Below are 26671 nucleotides of genomic sequence, written 5' to 3'. Positions count from 1 at the left end.
GTTGGGGCAGGGTTGGGCAGGGGGTAGTCTGGCCTGGTGGCATGGTGGTTAAGTGCCTGTGCTCCAACTTGGTGGCCAGGGGTTCAACGGTTCGGATCCTGGGTGTGGACCTAGTACCGCTCATCAAGCCGTGCTGTGGTGGCATCCCACATGGAAGAGCTAGAAGGACTTACAACTAGGATAAAGAACTATATACTGGAGTTTTGGGGGGAAAAATCTTTTTGTTGAGGAAGACTGGCCCTGAGCTAACATCTGTGCCTATCTTCCTCTCTTCTATGTGGGACACCTGCCACAGCATGGCTTGATAAGTGGTGCATAAGTCCGCACCCAGGATTTGAACTAGCGAACCCAGGGCTGCAGAAGCAGAATTCACAAACTTAACCACCACACCACTGGGCCGGCCCCTACATTTCCTTTTTAATAAAGATCTAACATATTCCTTTTTCAAGGCTTTAAAAACAACATTCAACTATTAAAAAGAGTATAGATTCCTTTAGAAAAGCAAACTTTTTTTGCCTTTCATAAAATAAAGAACTTTGATAAGACTATTTCTAAAGTTTTTAATAACCTGTTACTGTATAGTATTGATGTTTCTAGATACTGTGGGGGACACCTAGAAATTAATCTTAATCCTTGGCAGATCAGAGGCCTATTATTTTTAGGTAAAACTGAGTTAAAATGAAATCTTTTGCTTTCCAAAAACCACAATTTTTACAAGTTGGTCAATTAACATTAAATGCTTTTCAAGCTTGGGACCAGTGCCTGCGGAAGTCAGGGAACCACACCTGCATTAGTTTTGCCCATCAGCTTCTTGTGCTGGCCTCAGATTTATAAACAGCACTGCAGTATTCCTAGAATGCTGTGGCTACCTCCAAAACAAACTCCAGAGGAACTAGAGTTTCCGTGCATTAGGTTGATGGCTCCTTTTGCACAGTTTGTTACAAAATATTTAAGGGTTAGTAAATATAATTTTTTTCATTCTTAACACTGGTTCCCTAATTTGCATGTGATGTCATGTTAGATAATGTGATGAAAAGGTTAATCAGACATAGTCCATTCCTGCCTCAAAGACAATACTATCTGTTACAAAGATTAAGAATCATTATTATTATAGTAATAATAATTATGGTAATACTATTTTAGTAATTATTATAATAGCAATAATTATTATTTTAGTGATAGCAATAATAATCGTGATCATAATGATTGCAGCAAGCACTTTTTAGGCCATTATTATGTTCCAGGCACTGTGCTAAGCAATTTCCACATATTAGCTCTTTGAATCTGATCATCAGCCCTAGGAGGTATGTAGCGTATGTCCATTTTACAGATGCTGAAACGGAGGTTCAGAAAGGGTAAGCAACTTGTCCAAGGCCACACAGGTAGTCAGTGAGGAAGGCGGGGAGCAAAGTTTTGAAGACTGAGATGTAAGAACAGAGACAAGCGCACAAACATTACAAGATGCACATGTGACTTGCACCCTTACATCACTTGAACATCCACTTAGTGGCCTTACAGTGAAGGAAGTAGAGAAGCAGCAGGTGCTGTCGGAATCGCTATGCATTATTTCATTTGTTGGGGAGCAGAGGCTTAGCGGAAGGTGGTATATTTGGAGAAATATATGTGACTTTTCCCACCACCAGAAGGCGTCTGGACAGATCAAAAAAGGAACTTGCGCTTCCTTAGGGAACTGCCTATCACATCTTCCACCTGCTATTCTGCCTCTTGTCTGTATGTTTGGCATTTCTTCTGCTCTTAGTGTCAATGAGTCAACAGCATGTTTTTAGCACTCTGTGTGCGCAGAAGTGGACTCCAACTCAATGGGAATATATCACCACCGGGGAGCAGAAATGTGCGCCAGCTCTCCTGGAGCCGCGGGATTGGGGTGTGGGGAGTGTGGAAGAACAGCACATATAAAATAAAATTAGATATAAATATATATAACTTATTTTAAATCTCAAAATCCCTCAAGGTTTTTTTTTTTTAAATTGGGCAATTTTACCTGCTCTTTTTTGCACATTCTGATAAGTTCCTAAATGGAAGCCTGACAGAAATTAATCTTTTAATGCCTCATAAGTAAAAAAGGGAATCATAGAACGATATAGCTGGAAGGGACCCCAGAGATCTAAAGTGTTTCATAGAATATTAATGTCCTTGATCTGTTAACAGGTATTTTGGACAAAGGCCCCAGGGTCAATAAAATTTGCAAATGCTCGGTTGAAGTTCAGCAGGTTTCTTTGTTGCGGAACTTCATGTTCTTCAATATGCTAATGTGCTTTGTGCATCTACAAGAGGGAGGGTAAAATGTGAAGTGTTTCAACACTTATTTTACCCCAGATTCTCTTTTTGGGAAATGCTGGTCTAGCTGAGCCAGCTAGTGTGTTCTCTACATCAAGATGGTGGCTGACACCGTTTTGAGAACAAGGAAGCCCCAGGGGGCAGGAAGGATGTATCAGTTGCTCCTGTTTCATGCCAAGAATTCTCAGAGTTGCCTTTCCCTAGAGTCTCAGAGAAGGCTGAAAGGCATCGGCAGGCGAACAGGGCTACCCTTCATTGTGACCCACACTTAGGGAAGCTCTGAAACAAGTACAAAGAGGTGACCAGCCCCTTAGAATCAGGAAAATATATTTATCCCTGACCTGACCACTGAGGACATAGGAAGAGGGGAGGGGATTGTCACCAGCTGTAGTCACAAAGCTAGTCAGTGTTTCTTTCCCTTAAGCAAACTGGTTGTATGAGTGTAGGTTGGGAAGCACTAGTTTAAAAAAAAGTTAAACTGATGTCTTGTCTGCAGGACCTCTTAGTACTTTTAACATGAAAATGTACATTGTGAAGCTCCAAGAATGGGGTAGAGTGCGCAGGACTTTTGAAAGTTACTTGGCCATGAACCTCTTGCTTTGTGCACATTTGGCTGGCTCTTGCGTTCTGAGGACAACCCTTTGGGAAACACTGATCTAATCCGACCTTCTCATTTTACCAGTGAGCAACTATGGGCAAGGCATTTCTTATCTGTGGGGCCCTCTCGGGTTCCTTTCTCCATCACCCTGACAAATTTATTGGCATTAACTTGGTCAAACTTGGGAGCAGCTTTGAAGAGGTTTCTTTAGTTGATAAACCCTTTTTGTTAAAGGGCACATTACTCTATATATCTTGAGTTTCCATTGTCACAAAACAGATTAATTCAACCAACATTTATAGAATATCACTTATGCCCAAAGACCCTTTATGTCCAGTGGTGGCTTACAAAGATATAAACTGTAGTTCTTGCTATGCAGGACATTGATAATAATGATGAACATGATATTGATGGCAATAATATGAACATCTTACATTTATCGAATGCCTTTCTATTCATCAGGCAGTGTATAAGTACTTTAATCCTCCCAACAATTTATGAGGTAGGGATTATAATAATCCTTGTTTCACAGTGAGGATACTGTGGTGAGGAGAGGTTAAGGAATTACTTCCAGGTCACGTGCAGCTAGAGGAGAGAAGACACACATAGAAAGGTGTAGAGCTTGTGGAACATTCCTTATGAGTGATACAAAGTACTATATGAATTCAGAGAAAAGAAATAATTTTCCAATGACTTGATCAGTAAATGTGTCAAATATGTGGTGGACAATTATGGTTTGATCACCCATCTCTCCTCCCTCTGGGGAAGAGCAGCCCCTTACTTTGGAGGAACTGGTTTCCCTTTCACAGTGGGGTTCTGGCCGTGTGGCTGGGTGCATTGCCTCAAGCTGGACCAGTGAGTCCTTGGGAATTTTGGGCTTAGAACCAAGGGAAGAGGCTTTCCTCTTGGTCAGTACAAGTGTAAAGTGTTGTCTGCGATGCCCATGACTTGTCTTCAGCCCTGTGGCAGGAGCTGGGCTGTGGTGGGAGAATGATGGTGATGTCAAGAGAGGGGCAGGTGCTGGAAGTGGAGAGATGGAGTGCTGGAGGTCTTCTGGGCATCTCTGAGGTTCGGGGGCTACATCCTTTTCTTCTTTACTGGGGCAAAGGATGTACTACCTTTTCTTCTGGGAATGATACTGTCCTTCTTTGCAAAATGAAATCTTATTAGAAAGTGATTAAAAAACCCCCACACCATAAAGATATTCACAGATCTTGAGAAATATTGAGGTTCTGTCTATTTGGTGGTAAGCCAAGGCTCCCTCAACCATAAAGTCAGGAACTTTACAGGAGAATGGGTTCTTTGGGGCCCAAGGAGAGAGCAGAGGTAAAAAAAAAAATTCCTTGTGATTTAAGAGAATAGTTAACAAGTCCCAACAGGATTCAGTTGGTAGCTTCAGTGGTTTCCCCATCACAGTTGAGTGATGTTAGTAAAAAGGGGAGGGGTCACACAAGAATCTGGAATGACTACAAGTGCCATCTTGGCCACTTTGTTGACCTCACAGAAAGCCTCCTTTTTCTCCTCTGTAAAATGGGAATGATATGAACATCATTCCTGCTTCTTTTAGTTATTTTGAGCCTCCAAAGAGAAAATAGAGGCAAAGTATTTTATCAAATGCAGAACAGCCTATAAGTGTGGATTGTTATCCACAGTCATCTTACTATGATCAAACACTTTATAACCCCGCAGCAAGTCAAGCTGAGTCCCAGGAAGTGGACAATATTTGGGGAGGAGAAGAAGCAAGAGATTTTAGGACAGTAGCCTTAGTGGGTACAAAAATACTTTGAGGGTGAAAGGAAATAGAAGCAAAAGTAAGAATTGTTTCTTTCCTCTTTGCATTTTATCCTTTTAGTCCATTCTCTCTTCACTCCTATTTCCAGGGGGTATTTCTTGGTTTTGGATTTTAGGTGGGCTTTATGGAGACAAGGCAGAATGAGGGGATGCATGGAAAGGAGCTAGCACAGTTCCTGGTACCCTGTTGTTGTTTAATTCGAGTTTGTTCATTCATTCCTAGAAGAATATTAAAAAGGGCTTTAGGGCCAGCCCTGTGGCTTGATGGTTAAGTTCCTGTGATCTGTTTCCAGGCCTGGGGTTTGCTGGCTCAGATCCCGGGCGCAGACATATACACGACTCATTAAGCCATGCTGAGGTGGCATCCTACATACAAAATAGAGGAAAATTGGCATAGATGTTAGCTCAGGGCCCATCTTCCTCACCAAAAAGGAAAAAAGAGAAGGGATTTACACTCTTCCTATTGAAGGTGATTAATCCTGGTAAGAGCTCAGTAGCGTGGACAAATACAGTGTGGGGCAAGCCTGTTTCTATGCATGAGCTGGGCTAGGAAGGATGAGAGGGGCACGAAGAATAAGGAAAAGTGTGTCCGTGTTGCTGCTGTTGCAACTGTCACAACAAAGAGGAAAGAAAAATTTTCCATACTGAAAAGTGTGTTGCGTTGAGAGAGCCTGGGGAACATTGTGGACGGCAGGGTGGGTCCTGCTGGATTGAAGGGCCTGACAGTATGTGATTCCCTGCAACAAATGGTAGTGGTGGGGCGTGTGTACACACACAGACACACGCAGCGCCCAGCCTCCAATTTCAGCTCTGGCAGAAGATAACAATTCTCAGCTCGCCTTTCCAGGGTTATTTTTGGCTGGGGCTGTTCGCTGATGGCAAAAGGCTCAGCCCCCTCCCAACTCCCTCCCTTGTCCTTGTTCAAAAGAGAAACTTGTGCGTGTAAACTGCTCACTCCCAGGGAGACCGGGAGAGAGGGCTGCCGGTGGGAGGGGAGAGGGGCTGGGGGTACCGGAGAGGACCCCAAATCCTGCTTAAGCTCTCACCCCTCCCAGGCTATTTTCTAGTGGAGGGTGTGCCCCGGAGCGAAGCGATCTCTGGGGAAGGCTTGGGCCAGGCGCGCGAGGAGGCGTTGCCGGGGTCGGGGTAGCTCGCACTGGGAACAGACTTTTGGGACACCCCGAAAGTGAGTCTAGCTAGGGGAAGAAACTGCGGGCACCTCGGGAGATCCAGCTGGAGAGGAAGTTGGGAGGGAGAAAACTTTCTTGGAAGGTAGAGGCCAAACACCGCTGGGGCAGCGCGGGGCAGCGCGGAGAGCGAGGAACGCTCGGTGCCGCCGGAGGGCGCAGGGCGCAGGGCGCGGGCCGGCTGGGGAGGGGGCCGGGGCGCGAGGCGGAGTCCGGGCGCGCCGCCAGGCTGGTGGGGGGCCCCGGCGGGCTGCAGATTCCCTCTGGCTCCCGGGAGCCGCGGCAGGACCGGCCAGGAGGCGCCATGGAGGGGAGCCCCATCCCGGTGCTGACGGTGCCCACGGCGCCCTACCAGGACCAGAGGCCGGCCGGCGGCGGGGGGCTGCGGCGGCCCACCGGCCTCTTCGAGGGCCAGCGCAACTACCTGCCCAACTTCATCCAGAGCGTGCTGTCGTCCATCGACCTGCGCGACCGCCAGGGCTGCACCATGGTGGTGGGCAGCGACGGCAGGTACTTCAGCAGGACAGCCACGGAGATCGTGGTGCAGATGGCCGCGGCCAACGGGGTGAGTGACCTGGCCGCCCCTCGCTTCCCGCCGCCATCCCCTCTCCTCGCCCCGAGGCCTCCTGCCTGCTGTCCCCTGGGCGAATCCTGACCCGGGCTCTGAGCCCTCGAGCTCTTCTCCTCCAGCGTCCAGCCACCGTCGCTCTCTGCAGCCTCCTGGCGCACCCGGAACACCCGGGCTATGTCAGCACCCACCGTCCCGAAAGGCCTTACGGGCTCCCCGCCCCTCTTTAGGCCCCACCGGGCATCCTGAACCTGCCACATCGCTCCGAACTCTCCCCTAACGCTGCGCGTCTCACACCTGCTCTGCTTCTTTTCCACGTTCTCTTCCCCAGCCCTTTAAAAATATTTGTTCTGACCGCTTTCTCGACACTCTCACACAGACTTCTTTCGTAGGCTCCCAACATAGTTTTTTTCCCCTTTCCCCTGTGTTCTATTTGCAATCGTCTTCTTCCACCCTAAATCTTGGCTCTGCCAAATTTAACAGTAGTCTTATCTCAGAACACACACACCCCAGTGTTGATCCCTGACGTATTTGGCAAGCGTGGACCCTGAAGATTTTTGTTATCATTGGTTCCTTAACCCCGTGAAATTATTGCATGATTGATTTGATTAGGGAAGGGCTGGGGTGGGGATCAATTTGATGCTCTACAGCCTGGCCTCTCAGTTCCCGGGAGGCATGTCTCTAAATGGGCTGAAATGTGATTTGCAATGCCTTTCTTACAGCAATTCCCAACTTCTCTCCAAGATGCCCTTTGGCATTTGACATTTCATGCCTCTTCTCCCTTTCAGTTTTCCTTGTCGTTTCCTCTCCATTCTCCCACGACCTCTGAGTCTTCTTTTGCAATCTAAATTCTCAGACCTTGGGTGTTTCTCCGCCTCCCTCCTTCCTCCCTATCTTAGAACTAGAAGCACCATTTGGCACAGCCCCGTACTCAGATTTCCTCCTTCCCAAATCGCACAGTATCTCAGGATGCCGACAAGAGGGATACCTAACTTAAGAGGTCTCTGAATTCTCTGCGGGAAACATTGTCTAAAAGAATACTTTCAACCTTGTTAAAGCAGTCAGACCCACACACGTAGAACTTTTCTTTAAGTGAAATCTCTGCAGATGTATAAATGAGTGTGAACATTTTAAAAAGTGAAACTAAACAATTATCTGGCATTTGGATTCCTTCCCTCCTTCCCAACCTTCTCTCTTTTATTTTCTCATTTCTTGTTTTTTTAAAAAAGCTTTGGGGATGTCCAGGCTTCACATTTGTCTAGTATAGTTCCCCCTTCTCAGTGTTTCAGGGATGGGGAAAGAGGATTTTTTTTTTTAAATAAGCAAAAGCAATTGGAAGAAACAGAGCCCTGGGGGGTGAGTTGGGCGGGGTTGTCTTGACTTCCAACCCCAGCAGATGATGCTGGAGCTGCACGCCTTGTATCTCTCTCTGGCTCCTCACTTGCAATTGATGAAAGCTGGCTTGAATCAGGGATTTGGAGAGAGGCTGACAAATGGTCTTTTACTCTTGTCTGACGAAGCTGTTCCTGTGAAATGATGGAGGATAGAGGGCCTTGGGAGAACTGTGGCAGCTTTCACACTCCTTCCTGGGCCAATTTTTCCAGGGCATTAGAGAAACAGCCCGTCCCATATTCTCTGTGGGTCAGGATATTTTTGAAGCTATGGTTGTCGATTTGCGTGGGCAAATTATTATAACTTTATTATTTCTTGACGCACTTTGCCATAAGAACCCTTCAACCTCTTTCTTCAATGGGTCTTCTCTGGTAAACACATTTTATTAACTTTAAAAGTGGAGTTTACTCTAGGAGATAGTTACCATATGTTAATATATGCTTAAAATAGAGTCAAATGTAACCTAGCATTTGTTAGGAAGGACAGAACGACAAATTAAAATCCACATAGAACCACCATCTCTTAAATAACCTGAAAGTGCCGTTCTAAAGTGAGCAGGCATGGGTGAAGAAAATGGTGGACATTTACCAAAATTTCAAACAGCCAATTACAGCCAAACTTTTCCTCAAAAGTTCACCTTCTTGGGGGCTTTTGCTAACGCAAAGTGAATAATCAGAAGGCTGGCTTAGGGAGAAAGGTGCTTTTAGGGGACTGGATAACTGTGAGCAAAATTGGTCTTGAATAATTGCAAATTGATGAAAATGCACTTGCCTCCAGACTTGGCCTGCTAAGTTACACTCAGGAATGACGAACTTCGATTCCAAATGCTTTGGTTTCCTATTGGACATTCATAAACAGGCCAGAAAAATAGAATTTCTTCTCTTTGAACTGACTTGCATCTGACTAGGTGGGCTGCATTCTCTCTTTCTGAAAAATTTTGGTTTTGGTTGAAAAAGTTAACTTTACAAAGCAATTTTCTACAAAAAACTATAGTGGCTCTTTGACTATGTACTTGCTAGAAGAAAATAGATGTTTGGAATTTCTAGAATGATAAACTGTACTACTTATGTTTTAATATCTCACAAAGTTTGAAATAGATTCTCAGACATATACCTGTATAATTTGGGATTAAAAAATTTTTATTATGAAAATTTCAAACTTTCAGAAAAGTGGAGAATAGATTAATGACATTCGTATGCCCATAGCCTAGCTTTACATTTTTAACATTTGTTAAACATTTTTGTTAAAGATTATTAACATTTTTCTATATTTGTTTTATCTTTTGGGGGAGCTAAAGTAGTTTAAAGTATATTAAGGAAAATGACATTTTGCCCCTAAATTCTTCATTATGGATCTCTAAAAAAATATAGAACATTTTCTTTGACACTTACAATATCATTATCATCCCAAATCACATAAGAATGATTTTTTTATATCATTTATTACCCAGTCCATGTTCAGATTTCCTCAATTATTCTGAAATGTCTTTTATAGCTGATTTATTCAAACTAGTTTCCTCAAAATCAAGGAACACACATTGCATTTGGTTATCTGTCTAAAGTCTCTTTTCATCTAGAAAGTACTTCCCTCTTTATTTTTATTTTAGTTTTGTTAATGAAGTTGACTCATTGAAGAGAGTAGGTCAGTCAGTCAGTTCTCCTGTAGACTGTCCCCTACTCTTCCTTCTGGAATTTTCTGATTACTTCTTTATGGTATCATTTAACTTTTCACTCTGTTCTTTTTTTTTTTGAACTAGAAATTAGTTCTAAAGGCATGATTAGATTGAGGGTCAACTTTTTTTTTTAACAAGAATATTTCATAGGCGATGGTATATATCCATGTTGCTTCATATTAGGAAACATAATCTCTGGTTGTGCTGTCATTTGTGACGCTGAGATGATTACTGGACTATGCTGGTGATTGCCCATATCTTCCACTATTTTCCTCCTTGAGAACAGCCAGTAGCGAGTTGGGTGAATTTTGTACCATGTGAATATTCGGTTCCTTATCCCCTTTACCCAATTGTTTTAGCATTCATTAATGATCTTGTCTTGAGTAGATTATTTCATTAGGGGTTTCAAAATGATGATATTCTAATTCCCTAATTCCATCTATGTGTTTTACCTGGCGTTTTTCTATAAACCGGGCCTTTTCCTCATAAATGGGCTTTGGTTATATGTAATATAGCTCCTTCTGGAAAGGAAAATATATGTTTATTTCTCTCTCTTTTTTAATTACCAATTTTCAGAGTAAGGACTTGGTGAAACAGCCACTTTCATTGTTGACACATGAATTTTGTTCTGTTTTGCTTTCACTTTTTTGAATATCACTATGGCTCTTTGATTTTTATATAATCAATTTGAAGGGATTAGTGGGTAATGAAAAGACACTTTTTACCTGTTTTTACATGTCATACTACATGGAGAAAAAAACCCTACAAAGTACTAAGAGTAAATAGTATAATCTAAATGAAGTAGGATTAAATTTAGTTTGCAGCTAATTGATTTCTCCGATTTCTATTTCCATCTGCTTCATCCTCTTTAGGGGTTTAGATGCTCTGTGTGTCAGTTTATTCTCATCTCTTAAAGAGTTCAAGGGTTCAGTGCAACATGGTGCCTACAAGAATGCCTTTGTCCTTCTCTGGGTGGATCCTTCTGGGGCTAAGAGCATCTCTCCCTCTTTCTTCTCTTTGTTTTAATCTTCCTTTTTAGTCTTAAAACAACTTTAATATTGGGCAGATGACAGCACTGGGTCTGCCTCAAGGCGTTTCTGACTTTTTCTAGTCTTCTTTCTCTGGAGATGACATTGGATCTCAGAACTGTTCAAAAGCGCTTTCTGTGATGATGGGAATGTTCTGGAATCTGCACTGTCCTAACCACTAGCCACATGTGACTATTGTACACTTGAAATGTAGCTAGTGTGACTGAAGAACCGAATTTTACATTTTATTTACTTTCGGTTAATTAAATTTAAATGTAAATAGCCACAAGTGGTTAGTAGTTATCATACTGGACAGCATAGTTCTACAACTTAGCATTTAAAATCGACTTTTTCGTGTGTGTGTGAGGAAGATTGGCCCTGAGCTAATGTCTGTTGCCAATCCCCCTCTTTTTGCTTGAGGAAGATTGTACCTAAGCTACCATCTGCGCCTATCTTCCTCTATTTTGGATGTGGGATTCTGCTACAGTGTGGCTTGAGGGGCAGTGCGTAGGTCCCACCTGGGAATCCAAACCGGTGAACTCCAAGCCACCAAAGCAGAATGCAGGAACTTAACCACTAGGCCACCAGTCTGGCCCCTAGTTTTTTTTTTTTAATAGAGACAAATTGTTACAACCACAAGTAACTATAGATTCAAGAAAGGTAGGTCACCAAATACTACAAATACATTTTTGGCAAACCCAAATCAGATTTCTTCATATGATAACCACACGCTCTTTTGACTTTAGCCTAGGAGACCACAAGGTATGGTAGAAAAAGCATGGATTCAGCAGCCGGAATGCTTGCCTTCTTTTCCTAGCTTTGCCATATAAGTTGTAGGGCCCGTGCTTTAGCCTCTTGAAATGCCTAGAAACCACTTGTTTCCTCATCTATAAGTTGGGTATGACAACATCACTGAATTATCCTGGGAATCAAACAAAGCACAGCATATGAAAGCATTTTGTAATACCCACAGCACTAAGAAACGGAGAGGAGTATTATTATGGTCAACCGAATACATCTCAGATAATGGTTTGACTGCATGTATTGAATAAAACGTGTAGTGGGACCCTTTGCAAACAACTTATAGCTGTGTTGCAAGTTTTAGCCAAGAGAAAATCCATTTGTTGACCAGTCATGCACTGTATCGGCCATATGATAATCAGCAATAATAATAATAATAATAATAATAATAATATTGAATTGCAGAATTCAAGAGTTTCTCAATGCCTTGTGAAATCTTTTAGAGGTAGAAGCTGAAGTGCAATGGTATGAGGAATGCTGGGCCAGCAAGGGATTTCAGTGTGCCCTCCAGATAGTCTCTTGCATAGGTGGTATTTGATTCCAATGGGCCATGAAAAGATGGTTGCTCCAAAGGATGAGAATGCATTTGCCTTGGCATTTACTAGTATTACCTGGAGAACAAATTTTGGTGTGGCCCCAAAGATTAGGAACATAGGTTCGGAAGGGAAGCAGAGTCGGATATGGTGGTGGGTGGGAAGTAGGGAGGGAAGAAGAAGGAAGCAAGAGAGGGAAACCTGTGCTTCAATACCTGAGGCTTCTTTCTTGGTATGGATCTGGAAATCTGGGGTTGGCTGGCTCTAAGTCTTGTCTCTAGAAGGGAAAAAGAACTGTGTGGTGATTGCTCTGTATTTTCTACTGGTGTTCACTCCCGAATAGGTTAATGGAATGAGCTACTATGGCCCAGATAGTAGGAAGCTTTCTAATACATTAGAAAACCCTAAAGAGCTTTCCATAACTCTATCTTGCTTCCCTTCCCAAATCCCCATCCCTGAACTGTGGAATTTGGAAATCTATTATATGAGCAACAGCAAACTTTAGGGAGCCCTTGGTTCCATCCATCTGCCTGTTTGGGTCAGTTCGTTCTTGACACTTTCGGCCTCTGGTCTTCATTCACTTTTTTTATGAGGAAGTAAAAGGAGTGGGAGAGGTTTTGAGAACAGCTGGGCCCTCCCAGTTGCTGGGGTGGGTTATTTTAAGCCTTGTTTAATGTGTCCAGAGACCCAGATGGCATTTTTAACTAAGCTGCTTTATTAAATCTTGTGATAAAGCATAATGATGTTTGTTGAAAAGACACACACACATCAGCAACGTTATGTGTGAAACTTGCCCTAAGAATTTTCTATAAAACATCTGTTCTCTTTGAGTCCTTTGTGAACTCTGGAAGCTTGCTAGTTTCTGTACAGACTTGAGGAATAGAAGTTGAAACCTGTTTTTGGGGAATCTAAGTGTAGACATTAGCTTCACCAACTTTAACCCTCATCGTCTGAGCCCTGGCCACTCTTCTGTTAGACAACAGTAGCATGGACAAACGCTGTAATAGAATTTGGGCAGGATTATTTGGGAATAATAGGCAGGACAAAAAGGCCTACATTTCCCAGGGATTTTTAAATTGAAGGTAGAAAGTTAAGGCTGGAATGTCCTCCGTTAGCCTACAGCCTTGACAGTTAATTGCAAACACTCAAGATTTGGCCAATATGCCTTTACTGTTTATGCTTGCAGAGCCAAAGGGAAAGTTTTAGGTCCTTTCATCTGACTTGACTCTCATTAGTTATGAATAAGAGGATATCTAGAATATACACAAGACTTGTTAAAATGCACATTTTCTAAGTCTTTAAATATCTTTCTTTTCTTACATTTTTAGTGATGTCAAATTTTGGATTAATATCTGTATTTGTATGGAGAGAAAATTTTCAGGAACATTCAGTCCTCAAAGAAATTCTTTTTCTTTATGTAAAGTCACAGAAGTTTTTCTTTCCCTTTTCAAATCTCTCCTAGTAAGTGTTTTGTACAAATATAATATTTAAGTATTGCCTTTCCATTGTTTTCCTCTAATAAGAGTCCCATTTTGTAGCTAGGGGTATCTAGTTTTGTATTTACTAATGGAAAGAGAAAGGAATTTGAAATCAGAAGACCAGAGTTTATTCTATTTGACAAAGGACTCCACAAAATACTGGGAGGAGAGTTTTACAACAAATGATTAATATCTACAATATATGAAAAGCTTTTCCAAATCAATAAGAAAATTTAAACAATCCAAAAGTGATATTGTCAACAACTCATACAAAAGAAGATAATGAATCTCATTAATATCCAAAGAAATAAAAATAAAAGTAATCTATCAATTTGAAAAATAAACAACTGAGAGTGTGGGTGTTGGAGATTGTCGTGTTTGTACGCTGTTGGTGGATGTTAAATTGATACAGCTTTTGGTCAGGCAATTTGGCAGTATATATTTAAATTAGTAGAGTACTTGTCCAACAATCCAGGAATCCCTTAATCTAAGAATCTATCTCAGATTTTCTAGCACAAATGTGTACATTTGTCTGTGTACAAGAATAATCACTGCAGCTTTGTGCTGAAGAACAACTTGGAAACAATCTATATGTTCAACAGTAGAGAACAGGTACATAATTTATGATACAGCCACACCATGGCTGCATTAAAATCCGTAAACAAAGGAGATGAATCTGTAGGTGACATGAGAAAGATGTGAATGATAGTTTGTTAAGGGAAACAAAGCATTTAGTAGAGTCTCATGTGTAGCAGGATCCCACTTTTGTGTATATAGTTCAGGCATAGAAAATAGGGTTGGAAGAACACACTCCAGTTAACAGAGGCTATATCTCAGGGGCTGTGTGTGTGTATGGAGGGGAAAGAAGAATCCTTTTTCTTTCTACTTTATCTACTTCTCTTTATTAAATAAGCATACATGTGTATGCATTGCTGTCCTAGTTAAACACATCAGTAAAGAATAGCGAAGAAAAAAGGAGAAGCTGGATTAGAATCAGGCTGCTACCATTTGCGGCTTGTATGACTGTGGGGAAGTCACCTAGCCTTCTAGAGTTTGTTTCCTAATTTATAAAAATAAGGAAAGTAGTAATGCTTGCCTCCCTCATCTTCCAGGGCTGTTGGGAGGATTGAATGTGGTAATGGATTATTATCAATTATTTTATTTATTCATATAACAGAAGTATTACCAAACTGTTTTCCTCTGATTAAGATAAAAGAAGGACATGTGTGTCTGTGCATTTCAGCCTCGGTAGCTTTCCTGATCGGAAGGCGCCTGTTGATGTGGTGATCACAGTTGCGTTGGTAAGGCTTCCTCTTGACGTTTGGCATTCCTCCATGCTGCTGGCTAAGGCTCGGTGGGTGCCTGCTGAAGTCATGAGCCCCTCCCCGCTCCCAGCACACACACACACACACACACACACACACACACACACACATGCATTCACACTCTGCCATGGTACTTGACATGGCAGCAGCTGCTCTGGCATAGACATTCACTCAACATAAAGGGCTTTTTTTTGTATAGTCTGTGCATTATTTCCTGTCATGAACTCGCTGGGTCAATGCCATGCTTTTCCACCTTAAACTGTTCTGAGGCTCAGGCTGTGTTAAGAACACACTCCCACCACACCCACCTCTGCCTGCCTCACTGCCCCCTGCTGAGGCCAGAACTTAATCTGCTCATTTCATGAGGATTTTCAAGCCTAATGGACTGGGCCATGTGAGAGATTACTGAGAGGAACAGACCAAGCAGAGGCTAGGAGACTCCACGCTAATCTGAGGAGTCTGAAAATGCACAGCTGCAGGCACTAGCGAGGCTTCAAAGTATTTCGTCAGGATGTTTGTCAGGGTGCCTGTTCTCGCAGCCCTGCCGAACGTTTGGTTAAGAGGCATAATCTTTTTTTGGACAGGATCTCCCAAATGTAAAGTGACAGATGCTAATGTGGAATATAATACAGAAGACCCAGCTTTCCTGTCATAAATAATAGTAAATTATTTAATCTTGCTGAGTTGTAAATCTATGATTGCCAGAGGTCTTTAGTTCACTGAAACATACTATAGGGGGTGGGGGCACTTAGCAAATGGGCAATAAGTATTTCTCAACCAGACAGAAACTGGTCTGATGGAATTTACTTAAAGATTTGTATAACGGAATTTTAATTAATTTGACAACTGCTCAGAGAAAAACAGATGTCTATAAAGAGAGATATATATTTTATCTACAAAGCTTCCAAAGATATGGAATTTTTTGTTTTGGGATTATATGTATGATTGGTATATATATATATATATATAATTTTTGTCTACCTATAAAGGTGGCTACCTATAATGTACTCTTAGGCATTTAAATAGTTTATCATGTGGCATATGTGTGTGCACAGGTGCATAGGACACATCCCCCCAAAGATATATCTTATTCCCTAGATATATTCAATAAGAGAGTAGAACAGAGTCCCAGATGTCAGAAATGCTTGAAGACTTCACAGAATTGAAGGAGGTAACTAAATGTTCCCAAATGACCTGTGTCTCTATGGTAATACATTGGACTTGTGCTGGAGTTGGATGGACCAATAGTAAAAAATATAAGCAATGTAAATCCTACGATTCTGGGCAGGAATCTATCTTGCAAGGACAGTGTTCTGCAGTGAGCTCCAAAACATGGGTACGTTAGCAGGCCAGCCTGGTACACACCAGTGGACTGTGCAAGTCAGAGGCATAGATGGGGGCAATGAAAGAAGATCCAGATCAAGACAAGGATACAGACGTGGTCCTGTCACTCCTTACTATGGACTTTAGCAGTTTCTTACTGAGCCTGTTTGGTGGTAAAAGGAGACATTGTACTTATGCAGGCATGTTACAACTAATTTCTATTTAATTTTTGGCAAACTACATTCAGTTTAATTTATTCCATAGTGTGGATTTAGTCCTCAAATATCTTTTGGTTTCACATATAAAAACTTTAGGTAAAAGAACACTTTTTCATTGGTCAATAAATGATGGTACATTTAAATAATGGAAGATATATAGCCACTGAAATCATGTTGTAGGAGAATATTCAGTGACGTAGAAAGACAGACTCCGGGGAAAGGCTACATACATTAAGTGAAAGATACAGACTGCACAAAAATCCAATTTGCAAAGATATATAAATATTGAAATGAAACAGAGATAGAGAAAAACCCCCCACAAAAACAGAGACCAAGGCACATAGACAGAGGGTACACATAGAAGTGTTAGCAGGGGTCATTTTTACATTTACAGATGCTTTTTATTTTCCTCTTAGGTGTACCTCCTAAATGTTCAAAAAAAAGGAGCATGTATTGGGTGCCAGACTCTGAACTGGAGCTTGGCTATGTCACCTGCCTTCACACTCCATCCTGTGATCATTTAGATCTTTCAGATAACAAAACTGAGATCCAGAGGGATTCAGGATCTTGCCCAGAGTCACATAGCCAGTAGGTGGCAGTCAGTTTTTACATCCTTTCCCATTGGATATCAAAGTCTCAGCTTATCCCAGGGCATTCAACTGTGCCTTCTTGACCTAGGTGGATCCAATCCAGTTGGATTGATCTTCTGATAAAATGGCAGCAAACAGGGCCCTTTCTCACTTTAGTGAGCCAAGCCCTGTACTTTAAGGTAAAGATCTCAGCATTTTCCAAGCACTGAATTACCTAATCACCAGGAGGGACATAAGCTCTAATTTCACCACCCCCATTTTGCACCTGAGGAAAGCTAGATTGCTTGATCTTCTCAATGAGATCTTGAGAATTGGTGGCTGATTGAGGAACAGAACTGGGGCCAAACTTCTAGACGCCTGTGACTATTGTGCACTTGTTCAGATGTTAGGAATCGAATATGAAATCCATCTTGGTTTGGTTCTAATGGACTCCCATCCCTGCTTCCAGCCCTTGAGTGTGTGTATAAAGACCTCCAGGGGGACAGGAAGCTGAGGATGAGCTTGGTCGCTCCCATCTGGTCTCCATGTAACAAAGCATATGACCGCACAATTATCCATGTGTAAATGGAGCCGTCCCTTGCTGTTTGGATAACCACATCCATGTCTTGAGTTTGTTATTTCTTGAAATTCCACTTAGCCATCTCCTGCTTACTCATGTGCAGCACTGCTTAAGGGCTGGCACTCCTCTCTGACAGCTGGGACTGAAAGACTGACACCCTGCCATCCATGGCAGCCTGGTTTTGGCCGTCCTTCATGGTTTTTGTTTTTTGTTTAAACGAGAAGACAGAAAACAGGCATCTTTGTGTATATGGCTTTCCATGCACTTCGTAGATGGACGCGGTGGTGGCTGTGTGGTCCTGTATGACACTCGCTCTGTGAACCATCAAGGAAGTGTCTGTTTATTGCTCTCTTCACTCTCTCTGATTCATTTTGGGAATTACAGGGATATGACACCGTGAATGGAGGATACTGAGGAATGTCATGCTTACTTTTTCCTTTCTCTCTTTGGGACTCTTTTTTTTAATGACTTATTTAAAGCTAAAAGGAAATCACAAAGGGGAAGTCTTATTTAAGGGAGTTCACACATGAAAACAATCCCACTTTCATTAGTGTTATGTTACTGGGGAAAACTCATTTGGAGTCAAAGTTCTGCATCTTCTTTGAGATTCTAGCCTCCGGGTTTAACTTGTGCATCGCTGCTCTCCAGGACTTTAATTTGAACTAATTAGAAACTGAACGCATACTAAATCTAATTTAGAAGAGTAGTTGTTAGCATTCTGAAAAGAGGGAGCTATCAGGAATAAAATCATTTAAAAAAATTAGTTGTATATGGGACCTGGTGGAAAGAAATGGAAGTGCTGGGAGAAAGCTTTAGGAAATAAAATTTTCTCTTTCTTAGGACACTGGTCTGTGGCATGTAGGGGGGCACACTGATGCCCTCAGCACCTGCTATGGCCATTCATGGGTGGAGCAAACAGTGATACAATCTAGAGGAGGTTTAAGAGTTGATGCAAGGCACTGGCATCAACTTAGAACGATAGACACAGAGATATCATATGTAACTGCACCATGGGAAATGATGGTAATTGCACGCTGCTCCCTGCTATGTCCTCCCTTCATCAAACATTGAAAGTCATGACAGGGGCAGCCCCGTGGCCGAGTGGTTAAGTTTGTGCACTCCACGTCAGCGGCCCAGGGTTTCACCAGTTCTGATCCCGGGCATGGACATGGCACTACTCATCAGGCCATGCTAATCTTTAAAAAAAAAGTGAGCATCATATTAAAAGTCATGACTGGGTAGGAACAAGTTCACTCTGTGTCTATCTACGTATCTGTGTGTCTGGGAAAGTGTGTGCCTCACATATGTGTCTGCAGGTGCTTGTGTGACAGTGGCTACCTGTGGATCCTGGGATCTGTATCTGTGTGCCTTTTTTTTTTTTTTTTTTTAAGATTGGTACCTGAGCTAACAACCGTTGCCAATCATCTTCTATTTTCTTCCTAAAGCCCCCCAGTACATAGTTGTGTATTCTAGTTGTGAGTGTCTCTGGTTGTGCTATGTGGGACGTCACCACAGCATGGCCTGATGAGTGGTGCCATGTCTGCGCTCAGGATCCCAACTGGTGAAACCCTGGGCCACCGAAGTGGAGCAAACGTAACCACCTGGCCAGGGGGCCGGCCCCTGTGTGCCTTCTACGTGTGTGTGTAAGTGACAATGGGCTAGGGTCCACCTTGACTCCCTTTCCTAGTAGGAACTGAAGGACATGTTCCTCAGTGGCAGCAAAGCCCACCCAGTTTAGTGTACTTTCTACAGGGCTGGGTGGGGTTCCCCTTCCTCTGGCCAAACACAGACCATATGGTGTAGGAGTGGTCATTCCTCCAGCGCCCCTTTGGGAGGATCAGCGAGGGAGCAGCAGAAATGCCGTGGCTTGGACCTCCCCGGGCTGTGCTCGGGGTTTCACTGAGGAATAAAAGTCAGATGTTGCTTGCTCCAATTCTGTAAACAAAATCAAAGCTAATTATGTAAATAGACATCTTTTCCTTGCCAGGTAGCAGTCAGCTAAGCTGGCAGAGGGTAGTATTTCTAGGACTTTTTCAGAAAGTGAAGTAGTGGTTTAAGGGATAATCTGCTCTCTAAACATGAATTTTATTTTATTTTTTTTAAAGATTGGCACCTGAGCTAACATCTGTTGCCAATCTTCTTCTTCTTTTTTTTCCCTTCTTCTTCTCCTCAAAGTCCCACAGTACATAGCTGTATATTGTAGTTGTAGGTCCTTCTGGTTGTGCTATGTGGAACGCCCGGCTCAACATGACCTGATGAGCGGCACCATGTCCACGCCCAGCATCTGAACCAGCGAAACCCTGGGCCACCAGAGCAGAGGGCAGTAACTTAACCACTTGGCCATGGGACCAGCCCCTAAAAATGAATTTTAAATATTGGGAGAGGGTAATCGGATTTGGGGAAGGCAATAGCATAATTTGCGTCATATTTAATTTCACAAAGACTTCTCTTTATATAATTTCATCTTAAGTGAATTTCACAGCCCTGTACCCTCTGGGCTTTGCAGATGAAGACACCAAGCCTCAGAGAAGTGAAGTGATTTGCTCTGCTCAGGGGGCAGAGCCAAGACTCATATCTTTAACTTCAGGTCGAATGCTTTTTCTTTGTATAACAGGGCTTCCAAAAGTTATATTTCTTTGATCACTTACCAGCTCTTGAAAGCTGTACCTTTTCTGATGATATTCGTCTTGGGCTAATTGGGATAGGGAGAGTTAACAGAAGAGGAGAAAATGGACACGCAGAGGAGGAGGTGATGTGGACACAGGCAGAGATGGGGTGATGTGGCCACAAGCCTAGGAATGCCGGGCAGCCACCAGAGGCTGGCAGAGGCAGGGACCAGATTCTCCGCTGGAGCCCCCAACGAATTGTATCCCTGCTGGATTTCAGACTTCCTGATTCCGGAACTGTGAGAGAATCCATTTCCGTTGTTTTTAGCCACCAAGTTTATGGCCATTTGCTGTAGCAGGTGCAGGAAACGAATGCAGATTTCGCAGTAGTTTACAGAGTTTGTTTTAGTTTCCTAGTGCTGCTGTCGCAAATGGCCATGAACTTGGTGACTTAAAACAACACAAGTGGATTCTCTCACAGTTTTGGAGGCCAGAAGTCAAAATCCTCGTGTCAGCAGGCCACACTCCCAACAGAGGCTCTAGGGAAGAATGCTTCCATGGTTCTTCTAGATGCTGGTGGCTGTCATATTTCTGGGCATTCCTTGGCTTTTGGCCACATCACTCCAATTTCTGCCTGGTCTTCACACCGCCTCCCTCTCTGTGTGTATCTTCTCTTCTGTGTGTCTATTTCAGTAAGGGCAAGGTGCTGCCCCTTCCTTGATGGAAGTGGGCCAATGTAATCAACCTGCCACCAGGTAGCTGCCTGATCACCCAGGGAATGGTGCTATATTAGGGACTCAGGTTGGTCTCTGCTGCTGGCAGGTTGGGCATTCAGCGGTGGCTGGAGCCAGGTTGGCGTTGGTGAGTGGAAGTCCATGTTGCCTAGCCCATGCATAACCTCCCTCCCCACCACCATGGCCACTTTGTTCACGAGCCCATTGGGCAATGACAGGAGTAGCTGAGGAAAGAGGCTGAGTGGTATTCACAGAACAGGTCATCCTCTCCACTTGGTTGTTAAAATCCTCTGCTGAGGTCCCCTTTTGGTGGGCATTCACATGGGACACAAATATCTTCATGATTTTTCGTGTATTACCTTAGATGCCTCATCACTCACACTCCTGCATCTCCTCCAGCACTTGTCACCCCCCCAGATGCCCCTCAACTAGATTTACATATAGTGTCCAGCGCTACCTCATTTTTCTGGTATTGGTGGATAAATGAGCAGGTCCACATAGGTAAACTTTCCAGATAACTAAACTAATCTTCTGTTAATCCTCCAATTATAACTGAAATGTTTCAGGTTGCAATTTCATTCAAGTGTGTTTTCCCACTTTAACCTTAAATAGAATATAGACTACCTTTTCAAAAAAGACATAATTGAAATTTAATGACAAAAAATTTATCTCTAATCTCCCCTACTTAAACTGCACATATTTATTTCTGTATTTTTCTAAGTGCCACCCCCAAAGTGTGCATAATTTTACACTGTTGTAATAAAACAAAAGTTATTTTGTATTCTGCACTTTTGATTTATCATTAAAGCATTGCCTATGTTCCTTCTCTACTGCTTAAGAAAATGTAAGTTGTTGTAGCAAATAAACCTGAAATGTAGGCAATTTTTATGGCCTTAAAAACAATAAAAAGTTATTTCTCACTCACATAGTAGTCCAACATGGATGTTGCTGGTGGGCAAAGACTCTTGTCTTTCCAGTGAGGCAGGGACCCAGGTTCCTTCCATCTTGTGGCTCTGGCATCTCTGTGGTCACCTGGACAGAGTCTGTGGAAGGGGAAACAAGCAGTGTAGAGAAGGTGTATCTGCTTCTTAGCATCCTTAGCCCAGAAGGAACCCACAGTACGTCTGTTCTTGTTCTCACACTGGTTTATCACTCATTGTGAAAACTAGAAAATGTGGCCCCTGGCTGGGCAATTGCTTCTCAGCTACAACTCTGCACTGTGAAACCCCTTCCACACTCAGCACTTCTTGTGGACTGTGTACTAAGTCTGCCACAGCTGCATGATCTTCGTAATTATCCTTTCAGTTAGCTGAAGAATATTCCTCCATAAGTTGATGCATCACACTGTAACAGGTTCTTCATTATTAGACATTTATAAAGATTGTTTTTAATTTTTCACTTTTAATGACTACCACTTTAGAAAATATCTACACATACACACTTTTCTCCCCTTTATTTTTTATTTTATTTGTTTTCTTTTAGATTGGCACCTGAGCTAACATCTGTTGCCAATCTTTTTTTATTTCTTTTCTTCTTATTCTCCCCAAAGCCCCCCAGGACGTAGTTGTATATTTTAGTTGTGGGTCCTTCTGGTTGTGCTGTGTGGGATGCCACCTCAGCATGGCCTGACGAGCCATGCAAACCCGAACTGGCAAAACCCTGGGTCGCCGAAGCGGAGCTCGTGAGCTTAACCACTCGGCCACAGGACCGGATCCTCTTTTGCCCCTTTAAAGATTATTTCTTTAAGATAATTCTGAAAAATGGGAGAAAGACAAAATTATGAATAAAAGCTATAAATATTTTTCAGCTTCTCGAGTCTATAGTCTTCTTCCTTGAGGGCGGTGACTAAATTGTATTCATTGCTGGATCTGCAGGGTCTTCTACCTAGACTTTTTCATGGTAATACTCAATAAAATGACTTGAATGACAATAAATTTTAACAAAAGTGTGTGGGACATAATTTACGATGGCTCATAATTTATCATGGACAATAATATGAGTGCAATTGTTGTCCTAAGTCTTTCCTGTCTAGATAAATGGCATCACCATCCATCAAGTTATTCAGGTAAAAATCTGGGAGCTGACTCCTTTCCTCACCGCCCCGTATTAGTTATTTATTGCTGTGTAAGAAATTATGACAAAACTTAGTGGCTTAAAATAACAACAAATGTTTATTATTGCTCACAGTTTCTGTGGGACAGGAAGTGGGTCGTTCTAACTTGGTCACAGTCATACTGGTGGGGGCTTTGTCGTGTGAAGGCTTGACCAGGGCTGGAGGATCCACTGCCAGATGGCTTACCTACACAGCTGGGAGGTTGGGGCTGGCTGCTGGTGGGAGGCCTCGGTTCCTCTCCATACGGGTGCCTACACAGGCCTCCTTGAGTGTCTTCGTGACATGGTGGCTGGTATCCTCCAGAGTGAACAGTTCAAGACAGTGGTATTGTCATTTATGGCCTCACTTTGGAAGTCACACACTATCACTTCTGCCACGTTCTACTAATCACCCAGATCTGCCTTACTCAGTGTGGGAGGGGACTGCACAGAGGCATGAATGCCAGAAGGCAAGGATCATTGGGGGACATCTTGGAGGCTGGCTGCCATAGCTCCTCTAGTCCATATTTCATTCCACCTACATGTTTTCTTCATTCTCCTTCCAAAAATATATCTCAAATATAACCTCTTCATTTATACGGCCTCTAGCCTAGTCCAAAACACTCTCACACGTAGCCCTGCTGTCATAGCCTTCCATCTGATCTTCCTCCTTCTGCTCTTGTCACTCTCTAATGCATTTTTCACATAGCAGCCATTCATTTAATTTTTTCAATTAACTAATTCAACATATATTTATTATATTTTTAATATATGCTAGGTTTGTTCTAGGTTCTTGGAATATAGCTGGGAAAAAAACAAAGTCCGAGAGCTTATATATAGTGGAGAAATAAATAAACAATATGGAAAATATTAGGTGATAATATGTGTGATACAGAAGATTAAAGGAGGGTAAAGGAAACAGAGGACAATAGGGAAATTAAGGACTTATGGATGTTGTATCATATAGGGCTGTCAAGGATGCTTTCTCTGATTAGTTTTCGTTGGAACAGAAACCCAAAGGACAGGAGCGGGCAGGCATATGAATCTCTGGGTAAGAGTGCTCTAAGCAGAGGAAACGACAAATGCAAAGCTCCTGATCATGCTTGATGTGTTTGAGGAACAGCAAACCAGCCGGTGTGGCTGGAGCAGAGGGAGAGAAGTGGAGAATGGCAGGTGATGGGCTCAGAACATGTAGGGCCTTGTAGACTATGAAGACTGGCTTTACCTTGAGTTGGAGGGGGACAAGGAAAGTCATTGAAATGTTTTGCTCACGTGGTATGACTTGCTTTTTAATAAGATCATTGGGACTGCTCAGTCTGTGATCTTTTAAAATCAGGTCACTTTCAATGCTCAAAACCTTTCAATAGATTCCCATTACCCTTAGAATAAAACCCAAGCTCCCTTAGCTATTATTATTATTGTTATTATTGAAATTGACATCCCATTATTCTCTGGCACAGAACCCTGCTGATTTCCTTCCTAATATGTATCCAATTAATAACTATTATTATTATTAGGCTTATTTGTTTATAACCTGCCTCCTCCACTTTAAAGTCTGTACTCTGGGATGTTGTGGTGTGTGGGTCTTTATATATTAAATCATCCCAAGGCTGCTTTGTTTTTGGAGTTCTTGTGTTTGCCCCTTCATACTTTTTTCTGTATCTTCCCTCATTGTCATATTTGGTCAGTGACCTACTTCTAGCAATGCCGTAGCTGGTGCCAGGGTGTTTGCTGTTGAGCTGGATGCTCGAGCTTTCCCTGGCTTCTGGACCATATCAGTACTTCTCAAACTTTAATGGACAAATGAGTCATCTGGAAGGAGGGGAGGGGATCTGTTAAAATACTGATTCTTCTTCAGTAGATCTTGAGTGGGCCTTGAACTTCTGCGTTTCTACCATGCTCGCTGCTGACGCGCGTGCTGCAGGTCCTTTGAGTAACAAGGGGATTTGATCACCAAGCTTGGCTGAACATGGGAGTCACCTGTAGGCCCTTTCAAACTATAAATGCCTTGATGCCACCCGCAGAGATTCTGATATAAGCAGTCTGGGATGCAGTCTGAGTATTGGGAATTTTAAGGCTTCCTTTGTGATTCTAGTTTGTTGTAACATTTGAGAACCACTGGATTGGATGACACTGGGCTCTATTTTGAAATAAAGTGTACCAAGTAATGCCCCTCAGGGCTGTGTTGCTTTCCTTTTTTAAAGTCAGTTTTCTAGCTATAGAAAGAGTCTGGCCACACCCATGGATGATCTCCAGACCTCTGTCTAGCATGACTGGATAGTTTCTCCAATGTCCCCAGCACATGCTGTCACTTAGTGGCAGAAATAAAATTCTTGCCTTCAGAAGACCAGCCGTTCTGAGTGCAGTTAAACTACACCCGCTGACAAGGAGGCTGGAGGAAGTCAGGTCCCTCCTGCGTGAGCTTGTGCTGAGGCAGAGGAAGGGGGTGAAGCAGAGAAGTGCTCCATTTTCTTTTTCTTGTAATTTCCAGCATGTTCATGTACAGAGTTTCTAAGCCAGTAACAAAATAAGAACTGCTCATGTCGTTCAACCTAGTCCTTTGCTCATCAAAAGCAGATGTTTCAAACTACTGAAAATCAATGAGGCGGATCCAATTTACAGGTTAATAATGGACCGCTCGAAGTGAGTGCCCCAAATGGTCTTGGAGACATTGGGCAGGAGAGACAATGCCAGAGCCTTCTCCCCACCCCCTAACCTGAAGTTCACTCAGTTCATTTTGCCAAGTGATTTATTGTATATTAACAGAGCCTGGGGCACTTTCCATTGAAATGCCTTCAGTCCCACGTAACTGGATTGATTTTTTTTCTTGGCTGATCTAGATTGGACGACTGATTATTGGACAGAATGGCATCTTGTCGACACCTGCTGTTTCCTGCATTATCAGGAAGATCAAGGCAGCTGGTGGAATCATCCTAACAGCCAGCCACTGCCCTGGAGGACCAGGGGGAGAGTTTGGAGTGAAGTTTAATGTTGCCAATGGAGGTAAGTGGTTCAGAATACGCCTTAATCATCATGATTTCCTTCATCTTATATTATCATAGTCTTTCAATGACTCTGTCATGGTAGACAAGCAAGTGGAGAGGAAATGGCTCAGAAAAATCCAGTAAGGTGCCTGTATTAGTCAGGGCTCTCCAGAGAAACAGAACCAATAGTGATGCAGGCTTGGCGAGCCGAGGAGTGGAAAGAAAGATTTCTTGGACTCTCAAGGTCTGGTAGTAGTGCTCCTTTATTCAGAGAATAGCATGGGGACAGGACCCGTGGGCAGTGAAGAGCTGCAATGGGTTGAGGGTAGGGCTAAATTTATAAGACATAGGTATGTGAGTTATTTGTTACTAAACAAAGGAGAGACCATGTAAAAAAGCTGTTAAAATGGTATCAGTGCAGGTGGGGTCTGGTTGTCAGGTGGTCATATAACTTTGGATATGAATCAGGTTGAATCAGGTCAGGACGTCCTATACTTCCGGGAGGGTGACGTAGATCCATATGTAGGGCAGGACGCCTTGGCCGTCTCTCCCTGGGGCAGCCTTGCTCCTCATCAAATAGGATATAAAGAGATCTATTATGAGGAATTGGCTGGGTTCCGGTTCAAGATGGCAATGTAGGGAGATCCTGGACTCACCTCCTCCTGTGGACACACCAAATTTACAGATATATGGAATAGTTTCTTCAGGGGAAAAAAAAAACCCCTAAAAACTGGCAGAGTGACCCTGTCACATCATACACAGCAGGGAGGGAACTCATAAACCTGGAGCTTATCCTAGAGGAGTGAAGGGTTTGGACCCCAGATTGGGCACCTCAACTTTCAAGATCAGCACCTGACGGGGCCAGCCTGGTGGCACAGCGGTTAAGTTCGTGTGC

At 42.8% G+C, this 26671-nt stretch overlaps 1 protein-coding gene across 1 annotated transcript in view; it reads left to right on the top strand.

Annotated features, from left to right (window-relative positions):
* Positions 1-5593: 5593 nt before the first annotated feature.
* Positions 5594-26671, top strand: part of PGM5 (phosphoglucomutase 5) — a 168908-nt gene continuing 147830 nt past the window's right edge. Inside the window, exons 1-2 of the mRNA XM_023627258.2 lie at positions 5594-6439; positions 25633-25795. Coding sequence (XP_023483026.1) covers positions 6179-6439; positions 25633-25795 — 424 coding nt within the window. The 5' untranslated portion in view covers positions 5594-6178. The remainder of the gene's footprint in view (positions 6440-25632; positions 25796-26671) is intronic.

This window comes from Equus caballus, chromosome 23 (assembly GCF_041296265.1).
Source record: "Equus caballus isolate H_3958 breed thoroughbred chromosome 23, TB-T2T, whole genome shotgun sequence".
Classification (NCBI taxonomy): domain Eukaryota; kingdom Metazoa; phylum Chordata; class Mammalia; order Perissodactyla; family Equidae; genus Equus; species Equus caballus.
Note: the sequence above shows the minus strand (reverse complement) of the source record. Positions and strands in the feature narration are given on the sequence as shown.